Here is a 25,095-nt window from a genome sequence, read left to right as displayed (position 1 = left end):
CACACTGAGGAACCTTCTTCAAGTCCTAACTTTGTTTTGTGTGTTTTGTCCTTTTTTTTCTGGTGGAATGTATGAAATAAGTTCATTGATTGATTCCTACATTGATTTTGTGAGCTCTGGCAACTTTCAGACTGATCTCTGGAGATCCTCCATCACTGGCTCCAGTGACCTCTGAGCTGACCTCTGACATAGTTCATGTGGCCTACAGGCAAGCCTCACAAACTCTGTGCTTCTTGGACAGTATTTGTTGGACTTTGGTTTTATGAACTCCTTCCAAACTGTCCAAGAAGAACAAAGTTTTCTTCTTGGACAGTTTGGAAGGAGTTCTTATTTTATTTTTGAACTTTTTAAGAACTCCCTCCAAGGCCCTCACTGGGTTCAGGACGTTTTAAGTGTTATGCACTGATTCAAGAGATCTGAAGTCTACCCTTTGGGAAACGGGGTCTGTCATGTCCCATGGTACTTCGAGTTTGTGTTGAAACTATTTTGGATTGCAAGGCATTGGGGTTCCATAGGTATCTCATTTCTCCATTTGAAACAAAGTTTTCTGGTCACTTAGGGGTTTTCACACTGGATTATCTGGTATACTCGGTTTGATTGGGGACTGGAATCACAATCTGCTGGTGGTTTTAGCGGTTGTAGAATTTCTCTCGTCTATGGAAAAAAGATCATGGGCCATTTCTCCAGTTAATGTTAGAGTCTTGCGTTTGTTTTGGTTGTATATATTTACCCAGCGCTACATAGTCCAATTCCTCTAAAAGCAGGAAGGCTTGCATCCGCATATGCATTCGAACCACACCAGAGTTAATGTCAAAAGAACCAAGACCAGAATTCGCTCTTTTGGTCCACATCAGCATTCGATTGCGTATTCAGACAACCAAACCAGACTTTCTAGGCAAACAGACTAAACAGGGCTGGTGTGAATGTAGCCTTAGCGTTTCCCTGATCTTCAGATTCAGTGTTCTGTTATCTTTTGATCACCATTTATTCTAATGTTGTGTTGTGTTCTGTGTGTACTATTCACTGTCCCTCAGTCGTCTATCCCTGCTTCCCACCCAGGTGCCATTAATTCAACTCACCTTGATGAGAATTACTGTCTACATTTGGGTAATCAAATAGCAGAAATCATGACATGGGGCTGACTAAGAGTTTTTACCAGTCCATTTCTTTGTAAAGAAATAGGAAGAACTAAACAATGGGGTGGAGAAGAAAATGTTCAGGATCAAGGCAATAAAAGACTCCTGATTGTCTTTCTCTTCTTGGCCATTTCCCAGCTGGCGTGTTTCTGGGCACTTGTTTGTCATCAGTGAACTGATACCAAAGTATTTTTTTTTCTCTGAGCTGAGCAGAAGCAGGCGGAGGCAGATGGGAGTGGGCTGCTTGAGTTCAGCATTGCTGGAGAACATAAAGAAAATCTAGGACATGGAGGCAGTTCATAATTACTTCTGCACTGCAACGGCAGCAACAACAACAAAAAAAGAGTAATCCGAAATGAAACCCTCCTCAACATAATCAAAACCTGCGCCTGGCATGAGTGAGAGAATGGGAACACCTTGCGGTGTGAAGTGAGAGGGAACTTGCAGGCACTTCTTTTCCCGACATATGCGACAGTAAATAATGCACCATTCCAGATGGTTCGCATTCCGGACCGCAGACTGTCTTCTGCTGCATATTCGCAGCCCGGCTGAATCGCCGCTGGCACGGAACGCGCCGACTCACGTCAACCGCAACAAACGCTGCTGTCGCGCCAACGCGTCCACTTTACCGTTCAACGGATGAACTTTTAATTGAACACGCATCAGTCATTACTGCTGTCAACTTAAAGACAGGACAACGTGAAACCTAAGAAGCCTTTTATCTGAGCAAGAAGATTACAAGCTGTTTTAATTAAATTATTTCCAGACATAGCAAATGAGCAGTTATTTTCTCTTCGTTAGTCAATAGTCATCTGCTGGAGGTAATACTTTCCTTTATTGTTTTTCCTCTGAAGACTTTTTAGGTCACCATAGTAACACAGTGAAGCTTTACATTTGGAACAAGGTTCCATGGTCAATTTTATGACGGAATATAAAGGTCGTTCTAAGAAAAATGAATGAAAAAATAAAATTACCAGAATAAAATCATGAAATTACAAGAATAAAGCCAAATATTACGATAATAAACTCTGATTATCATCAAATATTATTATCAAGAACAATTTTCAAATCAGTTCTGTTATTATCACAGTAATATTCTCATAATATTATGAGAATAAAGTCATAATATTACAAGACGACGTACAAAAATAAAATCATAGTATCTTGAGAATGAGGTCATATGAGAATAAAGTTGAAACAATATAAACAAAAATAAAGTCGTAATATTACAAAATTGAAGATTACAGGAATAAAGTTATACGAGAACAAAGTTGAAATAATACAAGAATAAAGTCATAGTATTTTGAGATTACAGTCGTAGCATTATAACTTTATTCTCATATTATTTCTGCTTTATTCTCGTAATTTTATCACTTTATTTTCTTAGCGTGCTCCTAAAACTCCGATGACCAAAGTTAATGCTGATGAATTTTTGGTTACAAAATTTGCTCTCTAGAAGTGCAAAGTTGATAAAAACACACCCCAAAATTCCTGCAGCTTTTACTTCTACAAAAGAATTACTAAATACAAATACACGCCAGATTGTTTTCCTATGTCCAACTGTAAAAAATTCAAAACTCCTGTACAATTTTCCTTCTGCAGCACAATTAGGTGCTACTTTGGCTTGATCCGTCAGATAAAAATCCAACACGACACACTGACGTTTGTTTGCAATGTGACAGAGGCTGAAGGGACACAAATACTTCTGTGTGTCAACAGTAATAAAAGGCAGTGAAAGGGATCATTAGTGCCTCGTTTTGTGGACATGCTTGAAAGCCTTTATTAGAGCGTCTGAAGTCAAAAGGCGAGGAAACGCTTGCTTCCACGCGTCAACCGGTCCAGTCTGACGGAGTCATGATGAATTCCTACATGCAGACCCAGACCTTTCTGACTCAGACCACTTTTGTTCTTCTGTTAGTTTCAAAAACATCTCATCCAGATATTCTCATGTGTGAAGCAAAAAATAATCTCTGTTGTACTTCTTCTTCTTACCTTTGATTTTTTTTTGTATATGCAGTCATGTTCAATAAATTTGAGTATCATTAAAGAGCTCAAGAACTCAATGCACTAAGTAACAAACTATATCAATTCATAAACTCATGATTTGAAACCATTTACAATGATTTTTAAAGTTTTAAACTGGTGAATAAAACAATAAAGATTAGAATGTGATATCAGAGTAATACATTTTTTTTAATATGTGGCCTTAAGTGTTTTTAATACCTGCTTAAAGATGATTTTCAAATGGTACATCCACACTCTGACAAGTGAGCCCATTTGGATTGTATATTGTAATTTATTGAACTCAACCGGATATTAACAAGAATTTACTGTAAATTATAAACAACGTCAAAACTATTTTGATGTTATTTGCAATATTGCACATTTTTCTTCTACATTAACAACAGTAAAAAGTGAAAATTCATTTAGGACAGCTTTGCTAGAAAAAAAACAACCTCAAAATGATATTAATATTTTTCTCTCAAACTAAAAGTTGAAAATTTCAGACTTTCTACTATAAACTGAATGCAGCATTAACAACAGGTGCCGCAAGATGCACCTGTATAAACCTTGAAATAATTTCTACCAGACTCGCATACTGATCTGCAGCTGAAGAGTATCTGTAATATTCACGATGCCTAACAGAAGCAGCCCAATGCATTCCTCATCGTCCTGGGATTGTAAACAGAGGCGGGGACTTTCTTCCCTAAATAACAGACATTTCCCACACGTTTAAAAAAAAAAAAAAAAGGAAAAAAAACATGCAACATCGCTTATTATGGAAAACAAAATATCTCGTGGTCTGTCTGTTTCAGTGACGCTGGCTCTCCGCCTGGAAAACCGAGCGCAATTTGTTAAATTCCCTCAGAATATGGATTCAAGCAGACAGCTGGCCTCGTGCTGAGGCTGGAGGAGGAAGGAGCCGGTGTTGAACTAAAGCACCCACTTCACCTTTTACCTGGACTCTGACACTCAGCTGCAGCCTACAAGAAGTACTCTGCTTGTTCCCACTTCACAGTCATTAAAGGGAAGTTAAAAACTAATGAGCTACACTGCAACCCCATTACCAAAGCGTCAAAAAAAGAAGCGTTTGACTGCAGATTGTCTATTTGACGAATCCAGGCGGTGGGGTTTCATTGGGCTGAACGCTGGACGGGCTGAAACGGTGACTCACGGTCGCCATGGACGCCGTCTGAGATCACATGGTTGTTGTAATTCGCCCACTTACTTTCTTGCATAGGGGCGGCCAGAGTTTCATCAGGATTACTGGACAGGATTTAGGACCCGAGTGACTCAGTGCCTCCTGACTCTTGGCGAAATGAGTGCATCATTCATGATGGGAACTTGTGAAAAAGGAGGGGGTTTTTTTGTTTTCATTTCTCGCAACAGGTGAATGACACAGAGAGACAATGAAAAGTCAGAAATTTAAACACTGCAAAATATGTACCAAAAGAAAACAAAAAAACAAAAAGGTTCAATTGTTTTCTGTATTATCTCATATTGGCACACACAGCCAGCTGAGGCACCAACTCAAAAAAGGCTTTTATTATTTGCAAGTGGAGCACAAAACTAAAGCGAGGGTGTCAAAAGTGCAGCGTGAGGAGCATTCGCGGCCCCTGGACTGATTTAGTCCGCTCCTCCAACTACAATTCAGCACAGGCAGTTGATACAAATGGAGACTTGGAGTAAAATTGTGCTCAGAAGCTGATAAAAAAAGGAGAAGCTTTATCTTATGCTGCACATTGGTCCTGGAATAATTTGCAATAAGTCACAAACACTCCAACAAATTGAAATCTGAAACTCTTCTTGGAAAGCTGTTAAACTGAAGAGTGTAAATAAAATATTTTATGAGGTATTAATATATTTAGCAGTTTTTATTTTGTGTGCATTTGTAGTGGATTGTATGATACTTTAATTGTCTGCACCTTTTAATTATTGTTTCGTGTACTGAACCAGCACTTGCCTCTTATGCAGGTCGCCCTCGAAAGAGAGACTTCATCTCAAACAAACTACCTGGTAAAATAATGATTAAGTAGATAAAAATGAAAAACACTCAATGTAGTCTCTTCTCCATTAATCCCATAGTGAATAAGACCTGAGTTTTTAAATGAAAAGCTACCCAACTCCTTTTCTTATTGTTGCAAAAACAAAAGACTATTTTTCAATCAAGACCAAAAGGATTTGCAAACTGGATGTCTTTCTTTTAATAAGGAAAGGAAAAACATTTTTATGTTTTGGATCAACATTGATTTACACATCCATGGTGAAACGCAGTGACGGATGCAGCACTACTAAACCTGGTCAAAAGTAGACGAATGGAGGTATAAATAGAAACATCCTAAAGAAACAGCCGGCGATCAGACTGTTCGATCGAAATCAAACAGTCTGAGTCAAGAGTTGAAGGCTGATGTTCGCAGCCAAGTGATGTTTTATTGTTCTCCACCAACGACAACAGATAAAGTTCCAGAGAAGGCAACAAAAGATGCAAACCTGATACCATACACTGCCACAACAATAGTTGGATGACATGTTGCTCGCTGTGAGTTTGAACAGAATCTCTGGCTGTGCAGTTTGCTACAGAGATCAGAGGTCTTACGCTGTAAACTGAGGGGCAGATCCTGAGGAAAAGGCAAACAAACGTCCAGCTGTATACATACTGGAGTGGAGCTGTAAACACCCGCAAGCAAGCGCACAGAAGCCTGTTCCACGGTGAGACGTAAACAGAGGGTGGGAGGGCATCTGTAGTTGGGGGTTTTGAAAGAAACAGCAGCAGAACACCAGGTGGCTCCTTCTCCCGGTTTAACGTGTCAGAGGGTTCTGGAAACAGAGGTATGACAGACACAGGAAGTGTCTGTTTCCTATTATTCTCCAGTAAATACCTCCACCTTCCCTTTCTGGGACACGCGGTGTCACGTCCTGGGTTACTGGATGCTCACACGCATGCTGCTTATGCTGCACAAATGTTGATTCGACACAATCACCCAAAGGTTAGGGCCGGGTCACAGCTTACAGAGCTCTGATGGATGGGTTACTTGATCAGAAGATACCCTTTAAATCTAGAATGCCAAATGAAGTTCTTGAAGAAAAAAGTCAATCAGTTCAAGCAATGAAGACTCTCCATTACGTCTCTTTCAGAAAGGAAATGCGTTTTGTATTGGCAAAATTATCAATCCATTAGGAGATGGCATTCAAAGAATGACCCCCAGGAGATCCTCCAGAATATTTAAGCAATCATGAACCTCAAAAATGTAATCTTTGTCCAATCAGTGAACACACCATCTTGCACTTATGCAAAGCCAGGGCAGCCTAAAAACAGCTTTACTTTGCAGCCATATTTAAGAACCGTCTCATTTGAATCATATCCATCACTTTAACATCGCTGTTTCTATGCAAGTAGCAAAATGTAGCATGGCAAGGCATGAGAAAGCAGCCAAGATTAAAAGAACCACGCTCTGACAGGGTCAAGAGCATTTGCTTCATACCACCTAAAAAGAAAACAAGACATTGGGAACTTCCAATCAAAAAACAAAACGTGGCACAACAGATTCTTCTTTTACATCTCCAAGAGTTGTAAAAGTCATAAGAAATGTCCTCATAGAGTCCCTAAAATGAGACAAAATGTCTCATTTTGTGACATTTCTTCATATTTCCAGAGCTTTATTAAACTTTTCTTTAACTCCCACTGGAAAAAAATGCACCGGTATCAGCAGAAAACGTGTTAAATCTCTCGATAAACAAAAGATGTGCTCACACAAGGATTTGCCAACAAATTCTTTGGACCAAAGCTTCGTTTCGCTGCTGTTATCAATCTTCCTCAGGGCGAGACTGTAACACTGACCTCCTAACCCCACTCTGAGGGGAGAAGTTTCTCACAAGTACTGTTGGAGCTCGGTGGAAAAATGCGCCTGGGATACGGCCGGAGCGACAAGCGGAGGAGGAGTGAGAGAACGAGACATTCCTCAAGTGAAGGACGGAGTCAGGCAGAGGGACAAGGAGCGTATCTTTATCAAGATGTTGTTTTGGTTCAGGGGCAGATGTGAGAGCCTGAACCAGAGCTGCATTCTCCAGACCTAGACACTTCAGGCACTCACAGAGCAGAAGGGATGCACATGCGTGTTCAGGCATGCACTCAGCCACACATGGATACTGTACATATGCTCGCACAAACTGTCATTGTTGACTATGAGTGTGTGTGTGTGTTTAGATGTTTGACTGCAGTTAACAAAGCTTGCTCTGTCTCATCCCGCCCCCTCGGAGTTTATGTGAATCTCACAAGCCTTGCCAGTCTCTCTGAGACTCCTCTGCGCGTTCGCCGTACATAACGTGACCGGCGCTGACCTATGGCTGCAAAGGGTCGCACGCACACAAGGCGCTCTCCTGAGAACGAAACCTTATCTGGATCAGATATGTTCCCAGGATCAGATATGGTAGCATGTCAGCCCAGTTCTCCTTTCCACTGGAATTGTGGAACCTCATCTGCCGCTGCACAGCAAACAACAGATTTCCTAATGGACACAACCATATCCTAAGTGTTTCACATGTCTAGTCAGAAGGAATTTTGCTAATCTAGTTGCTCAGAAGTTTCTATGAGTCAGTTTGACTCTAAGCTACAGGTGTGATTTATTCTTCTCCAAACAGGCCTGATGAAACGGAGGAAAACACATGCCAGTGGTTGGGACTGTGTATACTCAGTTGGGAAATGTCGGAAGGTAGATTTATACCACTTTACAAAGAACAATACGACTGATTGTGTTTTTTTATTCCCAACTAACTTGGAGTTCCCCAACCTAAATCAATTGGTCTCTTGCTATTAAGCTTGTGGAAAGTTCTGAAGTTTTTGTAGAGATCAAATGTTCCATCAATAGGAGGCAGTTTGGCAGATGAATGTCAGCATCCGGAGCAAAAAAGGGTCAGCTACTAAAATAATGATATGCAGAAGTTTTAAAAGGTTACTAGCCTGGTAAAAGCCAACTCTTTGTTCTAAGTTTTTAATTACTTTTGGGAGATGAGGACTCTGTGGAAGTTTTAAACAGTTGGATTTAATTTTACCCAATCACTAATGCTTGCCCGTGATGTATGTAATTGACCTGGTCAGTTGCGAAGGAAGCTATGCGCTACAAACAATCATCCCCCACTGCGAAGAGAGAAGTGCCAGCTAAACAATATGTTTGTCAGCAATAAAATGTTCCTCCTGCTCCATATTTAATTGCTCAATATTTGGAAGCGTGACCAACACGGATTACATGGCTTTATTCGCTTCCTACGCTACCATTGCCAATCTACGACCACAGGCAGACTACCGTTCAAAAACATCACAATGTCATCATTCACAACTCCTCCTTCTTTTTGCTGACAGGCCAGGTTGAAATTCGTTGTGAGAAATCAAGCTCAAAAGGAGAAATCCCAGGTGAAGAAATGAGGTTAGATGAGAATTGAGCGGAATTGCGAAGGAAGGCAAAGCCAAGCTGAAAAATTATAGCTGAGACGCACAGAGCAATCACCACCACCTCCCCAAAAACACAGAGAGTCAGCATGTGGAAACTAAAGGAGTGCCACCAATCGGTCTAAATAAGATAGCTCTGTTTGAAAACCTTACTTTGCAAGCTATTGGCTGACCTCCAAAGTAACTAACCACAGATTACCTGAGACAACAAGGGTTCTGTCTGTAGCATTAACAGGGAATTAACAGATTATGACCAAATCGTGTTTAAATTTCTTTCCCACTTCAGTCATAAAAACAAACATGAACTTCCTTTGCCAACACCCCAGCAGGTTAGGCATATGGTCTCCCTTCCAGAGGCTGATTCTGTGGCGGTGTTTAAAAGGGAGTTGGACTCTCCACTATCATCTGGAGTCCCATGACTCTTCAAGACAGAGTCTTTTCTCAAAGTGAGCAGCTGATGCAACCTTTCTGAACAAGACATGGACTTCACAAACTGGCATTTTATAAATGATGACCTACTGTCTCTGAGTCTTGTTCTCTTGTGAGACTAAGACAGCATGAGATTGATGAACCGGAGCATCATCTGCAGGATTGTGGGTGCTGCCTTCAACCGTCTTGGTGAAAAAACACCCGAGTCGAACGCCAGAGCTCTCAATTCACCAGTGCATCGCAACACTTCACTATTCTTGTGAAAGACATGTCAAAAGGGGCGGGACCCGGAATATACATAGGTAAAGTATAGATGGTTCTAACCCAGGCTCGGGCTTAGAGACGGAGAGTAAAACAAGTTCCTTGAGCACAGTTTTAAGAGAGGAGTCAGCCTTGAAAAGCTTTGGGAGGTTTTCAAGGTAAATCCCATTAGGGGAATACTCTAATGCAGAAAACAAAGCACAGTGGAGATATTAAATTTCCCTTATGATCAAGATACTCTCCTGAATTGTTGGGAGCAATGAGGGAGTGTTGCGGAGGAAAGGGATATTGGGGGAAATGTGTTGTTTATTTTTGCTACAACACATTTTTAATCCTAAATTTCTTCTGCAAAATTCTGAGCAATGTAATAATGCATAGATTAAAAAAGATGAATTCATAACAGAGAAGTCGAGAGGGATGGATGAATAAACTGATGGACGGATGGACAACAGGACAGGGAATGAAGTCTCAAAATACACATACGTATTTCTCTGCATTGTTTTTCATTCTTCCCTATAACTCGAAACTCCCTTTAAATTTTCCATACTTTCCAGATTGTGCTTGAATTCAGGAATCAATATCAGAAACTTTTTCCTTGTTCCTTGAAAATTATTCATATTTTTTCTGTCTGTGTAACATAAGACTTAACTTACATACTTTTAACTGTTGCTGTTCACAGATTTTATTCATGCTTTCCTTCAGCAAAAAAAAAAGAGCTAATCATCTGGATAGGCTTTTGTGGTTTACTCATAATTCAAGTCACTTAATGGACGTTCATAGAAAGAAAAACACTTCTATTTAAAGAACTGAACTTAGCACACAAACATTACAAAAGGACTTAAAAAAGGAACCACAGTATTTTCATTTGGACCTTTCTTATGAATTCCTGCAGACTGCAAGAATCAACAGAGAAGTAATTCAGAGGATTTTGGCTGAACTCTTTCAGTTATGGTGACTAAAACCTGGAAGAAGCCAGAGTTAAAAATAACAGTAATTGCTCTGAATGTATTCCTGTGTACAGTCGAGCTGCAGTGATGAAGGCTTAAATTAGCCTTCAAATTCTGCCTCGTTATCTCAATAGTTTCTTTCTAAACTGCAGGGACAACCAGTGGTCGTGTTGAACAATAAGTCTGTTTTGACCGTTGCTACGTAGCAAAGCTTCATTTCTGCATTACCTGGTGGTTCCATGAATAGATGGAATAGACATGCAAAAATCCACAAATCTATTTTCCCTCGTGAAAACAAACACCAGATTGTGGTTTATCTGGGCCTCGCAGTCAGCACTTCACGACCAGCTGATATTTCACACTTCCACTCTGAATATGTTCCGCGAAACCAAATGACTGTGTTTCTGGATGACATCAGCACGGTGGGATGGTGGTGGTGGTGGTGTTAGTTTTCCAGCACGGAGGGGAAACACCTGACTGTGTGCTGGAGGCTGCGCAGCAGTGATGTGACCTCAGGCGTTCCTCTGCAGGGATGAAACCCAGAGCCATCCAAACCCCCGCTACAAGCCTGCCGCCGCCCGCTGTTTCATAACGGCTGACTCTCCAGCGGGAGAGCCACTAGAGAGACAGAAAGGGCTCGCAAATTTGCCACTTGTTGCAGAGTGCTTATTGTAGTTCCCTTGGCTACAGGTAGCATAATGAGAAAGGAATTCAAAGAGAACAGAAGCAGTGATGCTGCAACAAAAGAGGCCAGTTCAATTTAGAGGCAAACAAAAATCTAGGATGAGATCTAGATTGGAGAAAACAAGATATGCAAAGGTTATGCTTTCAACCCTGCTAAAACATTCTGATACATTATGTTATTGCACTCTGCAATTTTGTTATTTGGGTTTAAAGGTGAAGGAATGAAGTGGGTTTCTGTTCCGAATAATACACGTACACAGAAATCATTGGTGTGGAATTCACAGTGTTCTGCTGAGTCATGACAGGGAACATTACTTTTCATGGCATTTCAATGCTCTATAGTGGAAAAAAAATCTGAATTAATCAGACAGCAAGTGGTGCTGTTAGTATTACTGTGAGTTTTAAGCATCCAGCATCCCAAAGTGAGAATATGCAGTGTTATAGCAGGTCATTACTGCAATATTTCGGTCATGGTGGTGTTGATTCTGTATCTTTAGCGGCTTTTTGGAGGTGCAGTGCTCACAAGGCATGGCTTTTTGAGAAGTCAGAAAATTCTGTGACATCCTGGATTGTCTAGTGACCATATCACGAGTGCTACAGTGTCAAATGTTAGTAAAGAGGTGAGAGGGGGGTTATTTCGCTGTGGAATCATCACTTCCTATGTCACTGAAACAAAAGTCAGATGCCTTAGTGCAAACAAGACAAATTTGGCTGTGATAGACAATCAAGGTGCTTCAAGTTTTTGTGTTACTACTGTGAACATGAAGGAATCTCATCGCAGGCCATGACTGGTTACAACACCAACAAACTGACTTTGAATTCAGAAATGATCGAAACTCCAACTGTAAGAAACAAGCACCAAGACTCTCAGCCAAATGAAGGCATTGCTGTGGTGAAGCGGGGGAGGAAGGATCCCCCTCCAGATGGCTTCCATTACATGTTAACTGCTCATGTTGATACGGCAACAACATTTCTTAGGGAGCCCTGGTTTCTTATGGAAATGTCTTGTTGTGGCCCCAGAGCTCTGAAAGAATGTCATACAGTTGTTAAAGCCAGCGACCCGGTGACAGTCATTTTGCAGATGGCCCCAAACACAGACCTCTGCAGGGCGTCCTGTCACTCCCCTTTTTAAAAAGACACTTCCAAGCCAGAATCTACTGTAGATATGGTCTGCATTCCTTGATAAGTGTTGTGTTCAGACTGTATGACTCTACACTTAATACATTTGCAAAAATTCAATCTTTAATTTGGGTGGCTTTATTCAGGCCTGGGAAACATAACTTATATTATGTTAATTTAAAACATCAGTAAAAAAAAAAAAGTAATGATAATTACATGTCAACCAGTTGATGAAGAAGAAAATTACTTTCTGTGCTACGATCACAAACAAAAATGTGTGGAATTTGATATACATTACTTAACTCATTATAACAATGACTTTTGGTACCAAGTAGCATTCCAGACAATGTGTAAAACAATGGATGAATGGGTCAATTGTCTTACAGGTTTAGCCCTTTAAAGCCTTTTTAGAATGGAGGCCATCACAAATTTTTTAGTTGTTTTAGCATACTGCTGTCACTGGCTGGACCTGCTTCACCCATTAGCACTTACTATGGTGGGACAGCGACTACATATGGTTGAGTGTGCCGTGCCCAAGGCAATTTGTATGCAGATCAAGTCTTTGTATCACCTTACAAACATTTGACTTTTCATGACATCACCAACCCTTTACTTAATCTAAAATCTGTTCACCTAGATACTAGGGCACTATTTTCCCACCTAGACACTGGGAAAATAATCTTACAGCGCTTCAATTAAGTTCAACTTCATTGTTATGATGGGAATGGATTAGTCAAGGTGCCAAAAAAAAAAAAGTCATTCCTAAGAAACTTCTGTCTATAAAGACTTACTGTGTTGTGTTATAAGACAGGTTAAATATGCTCTAGTGAAAACACATCAGACACTGGTAGTAATTTAAGGGTCACCGAAGCAGATTAACATGAAGACAAAACACAGTTATAGGACATCACTCCTGAGGCCGACGCACAAACAACAACACTGTTAGAGTGAGGCTTGAAATAGTCCTGACAGGTCCAATCACTGCAGGGAGGCTGGCAAATTACCTGCAGCAGAGCAGGTTGACTGAGTGATTAAATAAAGAGTGTGTGTTTGCTGATAAAAGCGCTCTCTCCGTTTTGGACGAAACCTTCAGGAAGTTATTGGGCGTAAAAACATAAGTCATCATTACTGTTTCAACTCATTTCGGGGTTTTTTTTTTTCCTTCTTCCTCATTAGATGAGCTGTGGACCGTAATAAGCAAAGCTCTGGAATGAATCACTGTCACATGGCTCTGGATGCTCTCCTTAGAAACCGTCTCCTTAGAAACATAATATCCTCCTGGCCTCCTTCTGACCCTGCTGGTCACACTGGGTTTCATTTCAGGCCTCTTTTATCAAAAAAAAAAAAAAAAAAAAAAGCAAACAAGATCCATGAACTTTGTATCCCTCCTCTGAAATAATATTTTAAAGATTCTAAGATTCTGTCCACATTTGTTAATCTCTTTGCTAATTACATAAAAAAAATACACAACATGGAAAGATATTTTGTGCAGCATGTTTGCCAGATTATGTGATCAACAAAATTTGTTTCTGAACTTTTTCCACCATCAATATTCAGTTTCAACGTTTCGCATTTCGGATCCACACCTGCCATCATTTGTATCCTTCAGCTAAAGCAACAGTTAGCAAATAGGCTACAACAATCTAAATGATTTCAATTTACAAAAGGTATAAGTCAGGAGGAGGGTACAAAAAACACCACACATACATGATGAAAGTAGGCTACTAGCTACTACTACGCCACCAGTAATACTGGATTGAAACCCTTTATTAAAGCAAACATCCAGTGTATTAACATCAAATCATTTGAGCTTGAACCCAATATTAAACGATATCGTAGTATTATACAAGCTCTTCATTACACTGGCAATTAAATGGACAATGGTTTGTTTTGCTTTGAACAATGAAGTTGGTTGTAGGAAACCACAAACCTGAAGGTGACAACTGACACATCACACCCCTCCACCTCCTCTCCCCTCCGCTGGGTGACCCAGCCATGCCAGCCTTCATCTGTGTGAGTGACGCACGTCAAGCCAATGATCAACTGTAATTGTGAAAGTACTACAGAAACCTGAAGCAGCAATAGGGATGAGAAACAAAAATACCCCGCCACGGGGAAAAGCAGAAGTGGCTTTTGGTTCCACCATTAGTCATTTCTCTGTGCCATCCTGCAGTTTCCACAACATGGAACTTTTAGACGCACTCCAGACCGCAAAACTTCTCAACCAACATTGAAATTTATCTCATTTTGATCCACCAAAGTGGCTCTCATTCACCACTGTCCCGGTAAAAAGCAGCTGATATCAATCGTTTCCCCTGCTTCGTGGTTGCATGTTTTGTCCTGTTCACTTCAAACAGAAAGTAGAGCAGGAAACCGCTGAGGTAGAGGTGAGGTTAAGGTTTGCAGCGACAGAACTGTCGACGTCCAGCCTGGCGTGGCTGCATGACTGGACTTTTCATTTGACTCGAATAAAAAATTTAAAAAGTGAAGAAAGTGTGTGATAAGTTCACCACAGATTGAGATACGTGCAACAGTTTTTTAGACTGGCTATAGATAAAAGAAAAATATATATAATACTGTGGCTGTGGAAGAGTAGATTTCTACCATAAAAAACAAAAACATATTCTCTATATTTCTAGGTTAATTTCTCACATTTAGTGGGGTGGGGGGAGATGTACATTTGTAAGAAAAATAAGGTTCATTTTCCACAATTATAGGAATGAAATGTCAAAATTTAGGGTGTTCTCTTACCTAAAAAACCAAAAAAACAAACAAAACAAAAAAACAGATGTTCTCCAAAGTATCAGCAATAAATTCAGGAGAGGAGCACAACTTGCATGTTTTGTAGCAAATGATTGACTTTATAATCTTTGTTAACTTCTGAGTTTTTTTCATGTAATTTATTTGTTTTTTAACTTTACAATGCCAGAAAATATCACGGCTAAACCTTTAAAACATGGAAAATTACTTCTTTTTTTCATGGAAATTTGTGACTTTTTGACAGAGAATATCCAAGTTTTTTTTAACGGTAAATAATGTTTTTGGTCGATACTTTTTTCTTTTTACTTTCATCTACATTTGCCCTAACACTCCCTCATACGTTCGCATGAATGAATCAAGGTTAGGGATGTATGCTTGAATGGATAAAGGCGGATAATCTCATTATTGCTTCATAATTGCAAGACAGTTTTTTTTTTCTTTGTTTAATTAGTGTTAATTAAAATTAATCAAAACGGGAACGGTAAGGTCAGGCTTCGAAGAAAAAAAAAAGAATTTGGCATCATAAGAAAAGTCTAATCAGTGCATCTTTACAAGTAAGAGTTGGTCATAATTTAGCACTAAATTTGGTGAAGATGGATCCAGCTTCCCTCCATAACTCTACTTGCTCGTTACTGTCATTATACGAGCCCCAGATGTCTTCCATTTGCAGCTTTCGCAAACTAAGAGGGAGACTTCAGAAGGTCTGGGTTGACTGGCTTAGACCAACAAATATTTGCTTTTTTTTTTTTTTTTTTTTTTACTCCCAACTTGGACATGCCAGAGCTCCAGCCTGACCACAAAGAGGCACACAACGCCATGAAAGAAAAGTTACCAAGAAAGGCATTCAAAACGCTCCCAGTCAGATGCACATGTGAAACAACGACGACGAGAGCGTTTGTCGTCAACTCGTCGAGTATGGAGTCCAGTTCCTGTAACACCTGGGGCACTTAAGGAACCACTTCAATATGTTCTGTGCAGCTTCTTTTTTCTTCTTCCTCTCTTCCCCGATGCAAGTGCACAGATAATCAGTCAAATTCAGAAATGATCAGAGAACAGAGAACTTGCTCCAAACTTCAAAGCATCAGTCCAGTCGCAGATGAGTTCAAGCTGATCCTGCACAGGTCAGGGAATGCCGTGCATCTTAACACCTTAGCGAACACCCCACCCCTCCACCCCCGTCCCGTTTGGCTCCGTTCCGCAAATGATAAGATAAGGATTTTGTTTTGTCTGCATACGAGCGAGCCCAGGAGAACGGGGTTCTGTGTGGAGCGCTTCCCAGTCAGGCCGGAGAATGTGATAAAGTTATAACAAACTGTCAAAGGGTGGCGTCACTGGCTCCTCCACTGTTATCATCCAAAACAAAAAAAAAAATAAAAAAAACAAAAAAACAAGCCCAAAGTAGCAGTGGTGACCTTGAGGGGGGCTCAGAGGGGGCTATGGCTCCACTGTTAAATTTGTGGTTTTAATGCAGATTAAGCAGAGGACCTGACAAATTTTAATAAGTACAAACATAACTGAATTTATTTATTTTATGTAGTAATTTTGTGTCACAACAAATTTTAATGGACAATAAATTGTCCCCAAAGTTATTACGATAAATGATAATATTGTTTTGTTGAGGTCATTTTCAAGTAATATACTGCAAAAATCATCACGATAATAATAACAAAAGAACAGAAATAACAAATAAAATGAGTTATGAAGTCTCTGTAGACAAAATAAGTCAAGCAAATTAAAATTATTGAGCTTGTTTTCATTTATCACTTGACTTATTGATTTGTTGCTTACTGCGACAGGCCTGCTTGCCATACCCAGCAATGGAGAGCAGTGCAACGCACGTTTACAATTTTCTGACTGCAGACAGAACAGCTGCATCTTCAAAAGCGAAGGCTCACGATCACAAATTTCGTTTTTGGTACTTCTTGTAAGAAAGTGTTTCTACGTCCGTTACGGCTGCAGGAATTATGATTTTCTTCCCAATCCTTTTGAAACACAGAGCAACACGACACTTTTCACCATTGACTGCAAAGTAAGGACAGCGGGTATAGAAGGACAAAGGGACGTTCTACAGACAGAAGAATGTATGCAAGGAAGGAAACAAAATGTAAACAGTGGAATATTGAATACCATATCCACACTGGGAAATTACTGAAATCCAATGTTAGAATTTTCCAGACTGCATCTTTGATTGTAAAGTTCAAACATATTGTTAAAAATAAAAGTCTCCCAACGTTACATGTGATCAAAATTCAGAAAAAGTCCAGTTCTTCAAACTGTCTTCAAGGAACTGAACAAATTATTTAAATGGACTGTGAAGGAATAACATTTCCCTTTATTCTTCTATTTCACTTACTTATATGTCATTTTTTTGCCCCTTAAAGCCAGGTTTTAATATCCCTTTCCCTATGTGAAAAATAATAAATAAAACTTCTAAAATGTTGCTGTGGCTTTTTGGTTTTGGGTTTTACTACTCCGGGATTGGAAGTAGCCCCCCTCTCCCTCCTTCCCTGGGTTGCAGCAGATCCCCACAAAACTTCCTGGGGGATCAGATCTCGGGTGTGAGGGGTGGGGACAGCAGGGGTTATTGGGGGGCATTCAGAGAGAGAAAAGACCTGAGCACATCCCTGGAATGTGTTTGGAATGAGGAAGTGACCCAGCCTGCAGATTGTTGGGAAGGTTGGAGTTAATTTGATAAGAGAGAGAGAGAGAGAGAGAGAGAGAGAGAGAGAGAGAGAGAGAGAGAAAACACCACGGGAAAACAATTTACCAGCGCTTCAGTCTATGAGACAAGTTTTTGTTTCGCTGGATTTGCAATATTGAGCTCGTTTTCATTAATAAGAAAAACACAAATGAAACAAATTCCCAAAAAAAAAAATAAAGTGCTTACCTCCAGAACCTGCACATAACTAGAAGGGAACCATCCCCTGGCTCCATCCTTTTCCCCTTCCCACCATCCTCCGGGCAGAGCCTGGGTCACCTTAATAATCTCTCCGACCTCGAAACTCAGTCCCTGCTGGTGCTGCTCCCCGCTGAACGGGTACAAAGTTTTGCAGAACGAGCCCGACATCTCCGGAGCAAAACTTCCCACTTAGACAGCGGTGCTGTGGCCAGTGATGAACTCTCTCCACCCCTCCAGGTTCGCTCCGAAGAACACAAACTTAAATGCTCAAAAAGACGTGCGGGTGGCTACGCTATCCAACGATGTCCTCGACATGTGAGTGAGGCTGGTGGGAAGAAGGTGAGCAGGGTTTTCTCCTCCAGCTGCTCCTGTCAGAACGCCCCTCGATTATCGCTCTGCTGCTCCAGCTGCCCGTCTGCCAGCTCCGTTAAGACTCGCGCGCGCCGCTGTGAAGCTGCCGGTAGCGTGAAAGCAAACGACCGGAAGTTAGCGTGGTTTGCTTTCAAAATAAAATCTGCAGTCGTTGTTCCGTAGCCCGAAACAGCGAAGTAACCAACTATAAGTTTACCAACGTAGTCGTGAAGTAATATCCATGCACTGTTTATCTAACCTGACCAAATTCAACCGTTCTTCGCGTTTCTTTCTGAAGACAGTGTCCTCTTTCAGGTGTATAGGCTATGCCCCTCCTATACATCTGAAAACGATTCAGAAAAAAGATGTGTATTTCTATTCAGTCCAGGTTACCCTGATACCCCCTAAATAAAAACCCAGCAGACAAGTTAATAAAGGAATGTCAAGAGAAGCTCAGGTTATAAAATATAGTGACTAAACCTTTCAAAAACTCCTAAATTGGCAAGCTGCCTGGCAGAATCAGTAAGAAGAGAAACCAACCGCCCCATGGTAACTCTGGAGGATCCACATCTCCAGAGGAAGAATCTGTCCTCAATTACTGGTCACACATCCAAGAAATCCAACCCTCATGGGATAGATCCAAGAAGTAATGAAAGTAGCCTACTTTCAACAGATTCATGTTTACAGTTTGCTACAACTCGAGTGGACACAGGCTAAATTTCAAACAAGCTTCTTGAGTCAGATAAGAGAAAAAAAAATTAACTTTTTGGATTCAGTGTAAAATGTAGCAACATCATTCTCTGGGTCACTTTTCTTCATTGTGGACAGTAAAACCGATCAGATTTGATATTCTGTCCTTCAGGAAAGGAGGAATTACAAAAGTACCAAATGTCTTGTTTCATCAAACTTCACTGATCCAATCCAATAAACAACACCAAACAAGAGTCAGTAGCAGAAAAAGCTGTTTCACGTTCGCAGAAAGGATTTGACAAGTTTTTCCTGGGCTCTCTGCTACTCAACCCACAAATGCATTGACCTAAGAAAAATACATCCTGGTAAATTTCCTTTTAATGAAGCAGAAATAGCCTTTTACTGTTCACAAAGGATTACCTTATGTGAAATTATATTGCCAGATTTTATTTTGGAAGATGTAACAGGAAATTGTATGGTAAGCTGGATGGTATACACATCCAACTCAATAGATTGTTTTTAACAGATTATCTAAACCCACTTCTGATTTATTTGAATATTTGATTCAATGTATGTATATATTTGTTTTTCTGTATTGCACATTTTGCTGCATATTTACTTCAGTGAAAAAACGAAGGGACTTACCAGTGTCTTATATGGTAAAATGTTAAATATGTTGTAAAAAGGGGAGATTATCAATCAATCAAGTTTATTGCACATTTCACCAACAAGGCACTTCAAAGTTAACCATTTGGACCCCAACTCTGACCTTATATATATAAATGGCTTATGAGAACCTATATATAACACCAATTAGCCTTCATTATATGTCCAGTGATATTCCAGATGCTTGCACAAAATGCTTATTGCTAAAAAGAAACTCTTCTCCATTGTCTGTGGGCATGTCTTAAAATACAGAAATTTTGGAGGGATGTTATCGGGTGTCTATCTGAATTGTTTAATGTGAAAATCCCTTTAGAGACTAAACTCTGTACTTGGACTATACCCAATGGGATTTAAACAATTGGAGAGGAAGACTAAGTTGATAGACTATGCACTTCTTCAAGCCAGGAGATCTATTGGAATCTACTGGAAAAGCTAACATACATCCCAACTTTGAGAACCTCTGGGAGCCATATATAAACGTCATAGGGACTGAAGGCGGAGCTTATTAATGGGCGTCCTGAATGGACGCCTTGACTACAGCTTCTATTTATATTTTGTCTTTTCATTTTCTCTGTCTTGATCTGAAGGGTTTTGCATATTTTTGGAACTAAACATGATGTATGCAAGTTTGAATGGTGGGTGTGTGAGTGTGTATAAGTGCAAGTTTGCAATTTCACGTTTGTTGTGTCCTAAAAAAGAAAATTCTATGAAATATATGGGGGGCTGGGGGGTGGGAAAAAAAAACTATGACCTGATAAAAAAGACTGGTTCTGTTCTTGGGAACTCTGGAGACTATTGTGCCAGGAATGATTTTTCATAAAATGAAGAACATTGCAGACTACACCGAGAATCCTCTTCATGAAGGTGTCACATAACAGCAATGTGTTTTCATTCAGAAGCTTCTTCAGTTATGCTGTAGTATAGACTGCTGCAGGTGATCCGTCCTGCCCACAGCCATCAGCATCTAATAACTCTTTGAAGAACCCAATAATATGAGTTACAACAGCATTGATTTTCCATTTGGATTAAGAAAGTATTTTTGAACTGACTTGAGTTATGTTAAGAGTTATTGTCTGCCTCTGTAAAAACAGACATTTAGCATGAAAAGTCAACAAGTGTGTCTTCAAGTTCCTCATTTGTCTTGTTCCTCCGTGCCACTGTGTGACACATCGCATTTATTTTTAGCCATAAAATAACACACTGGCATATGACGCACAGAGTCAACCATCTGGAGTTTTTTTTTTCTTCTTAATATTATTATTTGTGATGAATGAGCAAAACGTCTGCTAACACAAGGAACAAAAGGTACTCAGAAGCTTGAGTTCTGCTTAAAGCAAGCAGAGCTGATAACAAGATGAAGCCATCAGCTTGACTGCAGTCACTTGAATATTAGAAATGTTAAAGGTAGTTAACTTAAAGTCAGCTCTTCACAGGAAATTGAAGATAACTTAAGTAGAGATAAAATTGTTTAAAAAGGCTCTCTGCTGCACCCTGCTGGCGAGTGAGCAAAAATGCAGGTTGTGAAGAAAGGGAAATTCCATATTTTCGTGATAGAAATTAGTCAATAGACTCGCACCAAATCCACATTAATATTGTGAGGTGCGTTGTTAACATGGGAACTCAAACACCAGGTGCCTTTCCCTGGTGAGCAGCTGGAACTTGTTAGAACTTGTGAGAAAAGAAGGGTGCACCGTGGCCAGATCATCACTGAGCATATTTATTAAAGAAAAACACTCGGAAATATTTATCCTTTCCTTTCTTTCCTACTAAACCCATAACTCCTACTTCTACCGAATATTATTCTACCGAAAAAATGTAAATAAGATGGAGAAGACAGTAAAACAGCGATGTGTAGTTAGTCACGTGTGACTGTTGGTTGTCATGACAACGACAAACTAATAATAAAAAAAAAACACCTCCGTTTTTTTTTTTAAAGCTATAGGTTTCAAGCCTTTCCATCTCCTCTCAGACGTAATAGCTGATTTTGAAGACATCCAGAATAATGTCGGATGAAAGTTCTGAGGAATTCGAGGACGACCGAAATAAACTCGGGGTGAGATAAAGCAATTTGTGTGTTTACTTTGTAGCTGTAAGTTAAAAACAAAAGGCTAACTAGCATAGAGTGTACAGACTGAAATTCGGCTGTTGCCTTGGCTTTCTCTATGTTTTTTTTTTTTTTTTTTTTCGTGTGTGCGTGCGTGCGTGTGTCCGACTGGTGCAGGAATATGACGGAGGGAGAAATGAGATAGGGGAGAGACACGGATTCGGTAAAGCTCTTCTACCCAATGGTGACATCTACCAAGGAACCTATGAGAACGGAAAGCGGCACGGAAGCGTGGGTTGTATATGGATATTGTTGGGGGGGGGGGCATTAAATTGTCATGTGTTGTTTCTGGAAGCTTGTTGACAGTTTTATCCAACAGGGGACATACCGCTTCAGGAACGGGGCAAGGTATATTGGAGATTATGTCCAGAACAAGAAACATGGGCAGGGAACGTTCTACTACCCAGATGGATCCAAATACGAAGGTGAGGCCTTCCTGCTTTCAGAACAGGGGTTGCCAATGAACAGTGTTACAAAGGAGAGCAAGACAAAATAAATTAATAAACAAACAAAAAAAACAACAATGCCACTTTAACTTTTAAAATCTATCTTAAATGAGCAAAGTAGGTATGTGGTGTGTAAGATAAAACAACTCAATTAGTTATTTTATATCATGAGAAAAAAAATCAGAAAGACGTAATAACTATACCATTCTTGAAGTTAAAATGTACTGCTATGTAGATTTTTGGACCATTTTCCTTGATGGAAAATCAATAGACAAAATCTTTAGGACCAGTTTGAATGATTATAATTTTTTTTGCTCTGCTCTTAAAATATAAACTATGAAACGTACCATAGAATATAAGATTTAAATATTGTGGTTTGCAACAGGTATTTCTATATTTATGGGGAGAAACTTATATTTAAACATCAGAATACAAAGAAACATTGTCAAATTGAAATTCACCTTTTTTTTCAGTTCCTACATACCATTGAACAAATCCTAGAAGTTGCTTTATAAAACAACTTAGGTGTATACTATAGGTGTATACAGATAGCCCCAAAACTGATCAAGTTTTTCTGACTTAAAGTAATAATACTGTTTTGGAGTAGCCCAACATTTATTACTGTTAAACTGGTGTTTTGGTTATACGCCATATGACTGCAAGACAGCAACAGTCATGTGGATTTGTGAAAAATTATTGCAGTTTTTCCCTAATCCGCACATCTTATATTACTTATATACTAGGTCATATTTGTCATAGGACACTTCTATCCTAAGACATCATAGGCTGTCTTTTACCTAACAGGAACTTGGGTAGAAGACCAGAGAGAAGGCCATGGTGTTTACACCTACCCCAATGGAGACACTTACAATGGAGAATGGCTGCAGCATATGAGGTATATTTATGCACTCAATAGCCATAACATTATGATTGCCTACCAATAAAGTATTGGCCCTCCTTTTGCTGTGCAAACAGCGCTGCCCTAGTGAGGCTTATAGACTCCTTTAGACCGCTCAAGCTCTACATTGGTATCTGGAACCTAGAGGCTACACGGAGATCCCATAAGTCCGGCATAACTGGGCAAACGCTGCACGACATTTTCAGTGGTATTCTATTCCTGTTCTAATGTTCTCACATCATGCAAAATGACAGCTAAAACCGTAGGTGCGACATGTTGGACTCTTGAATACGGATATGCAAAGAAGGAGAACAGAAACCCAGAAGTGTGGGGACGCTGATCCAAAAATGAGAGAATGGTCAACAAAAACGAATATTCTTCCTTGGAAAACGCTGCCATTCTGTAGAAAGTATAGAAAGTGTGAAAGAAACACTCTTTTCACTTGCATTCCAATGTTAAAATCAGCCAAAAATGACACAGTGTATACCTAGCCTAATGTGCTACCTAGCTCCTTCGTGGATCAGACTAATTTCTCCAGCACATTCTACTGATGCCATTTGTAAAAGAATGGCCCACTGTTTGGGTAATTTTATTTAACCAAGTTTCAACCCTACAAAGTTGTGAGTTTGATGAATGACAATGAACTTGAAACCTCTAAAGTCAGTGCTGTTGTGTGATTCCCAGACATGGTCAGGGCACTTACCTCTACAAGGACACTCGTGCAAAGTACAGGGGCACATGGGAGAACGGCAACATGAATGCATTTGGGGAATACATCTACGCTAAGCACAGATACGAGGGCAACTTTGTCAAGAACTGTGTAAGTTTGGATTCACAAACTGATCAGCCAGTTTCATATGCTTGCATGGTAGATTGAGTATGTTGTTAATGGTGCAGCGATGGACACAGAAGTGCAGCGGTGACCAAATGTTTGGTTTTACAAGTGTGAAAACCACAGTCCATTTTGCAATAGAGAAAACAATATTCTTACTTTAACTGCTGGTTTATCCTGGGTAGATAGTGTTGACTGGTGACATCATTTAATAAATTAGGCATCTTTGCCGATTTATGGAATCTTGTTTTGCAGCCTCAAGGACTTGGAAAGTACGTCTTTGACATTGGCTGTGAGCAACATGGAGAATACCTCAAACCAGATCAGGTAAATCAACACTTATTTTACAAAGACATAATAAACACTTATTTTATAGATATAATAAATGTTTTTCTAATTTAAAAAAAAAATCATTGCCATCAACACAATCCCCCTGCATTTATCTATCAATGAAAACACATGTTGAGTTTATTGGCTGCTGGTAAGGTTGTAAAAATGAATGACTGCACACACAGACACACTGCCACCTGACACAACATTAACTGTGCCGACTCTAAACCTTCAGTGTGTGGACACTGAGCAGAAGGGTGAAAATATTTTCTCTGGGAAGTCAGAGGTCGTGGAGAAGGTGCTGCTTCTTCTTGAGTCAATCCTGTGACTTCTGTCTGTAGCATCGATGATTCAGCAGACACATCTATGGGTTGCATGTTGGCGATATTTTGAAACCTTTTCCAACCTTGGAATCCCTTAGAATATATTTAGTGCTTGATATTTTTCCAACTTACTTATTTTGCTCCAAATAGCATATTTTGCTTCATGGCACTCTTGTGATTTGTTCCATACACACTAATCAGGTATAACATTACAACCACTTAAGTATCTCTTCAACATGGCTCCTGTATATGGGTGGCACACATGACACTTCCAGTATACCATTTTGGTGTTATAATCTTTTCTCCAAAACTGCAGCTCTTGTTTACACCATTGGGAATGTGGTCATAATTTTCTGCCTGATTTATATGTGTAAAATAAGTTGCTGCAAAATCTTACGGATCATTTTCTAGCATTTCTTCTTGATTGGTCTGTGTCTCCCTCTGTTCTTTATAGGATCAACCTGAGGAAACGATGCCCTCTGATGGTGTCCCCAAGTGGTCTCCTGAGTGTATTACTAGCCTGACACCAGTCGTTCCCCTTCCAAAGGAAAATGAAGAGGGACAGCAGTAATCACATTTCCGAAATTGCCATTTCGCAGTAGAAACATACTTTACCAAAAAAAAAACCAACAACAAAAAAACACTTGTAGAACTAATTAAATATTCAGAAATAAAAAGTTTGAATGAAAACTAAAAACAGTATTTTTTTTCTAATACTGGAAGGAAATCTTATTAGTAAATTTATTGTAATAATGCATTAAATGTCCTCTTTTTTA

General features: G+C 39.7%; 2 protein-coding genes across 2 annotated transcripts in view; one reads left to right on the top strand and one right to left on the bottom strand.

Moving 5' to 3' along the window:
• Positions 1–18,131, bottom strand: part of gas7b (growth arrest-specific 7b) — a 57,298-nt gene extending 39,167 nt beyond the window's left edge. The window contains exon 1 of the mRNA XM_008437743.3: positions 17,668–18,131. Coding sequence (XP_008435965.1) covers positions 17,668–17,847 — 180 coding nt within the window. The 5' untranslated portion in view covers positions 17,848–18,131. The remainder of the gene's footprint in view (positions 1–17,667) is intronic.
• Positions 18,132–21,276: 3,145 nt separating this feature from the next.
• On the top strand, positions 21,277–25,016 carry rsph1 (radial spoke head component 1). The gene is made up of 7 exons (XM_008437742.3): positions 21,277–21,439; positions 21,608–21,721; positions 21,810–21,915; positions 22,741–22,831; positions 23,519–23,654; positions 23,922–23,993; positions 24,774–25,016. Exons 1-7 carry the CDS (start codon positions 21,389–21,391, stop codon positions 24,888–24,890), a joined length of 687 nt encoding a protein of 228 aa, XP_008435964.1. The 5' UTR covers positions 21,277–21,388; the 3' UTR covers positions 24,891–25,016.
• Positions 25,017–25,095: the final 79 nt, after the last annotated feature.

The sequence above is a fragment of the Poecilia reticulata genome, chromosome 19 (assembly GCF_904066995.2).
Source record: "Poecilia reticulata chromosome 19, P_reticulata-male-v2, whole genome shotgun sequence".
NCBI classification, from domain to species: domain Eukaryota; kingdom Metazoa; phylum Chordata; class Actinopteri; order Cyprinodontiformes; family Poeciliidae; genus Poecilia; species Poecilia reticulata.
Note: the sequence above shows the minus strand (reverse complement) of the source record. Positions and strands in the feature narration are given on the sequence as shown.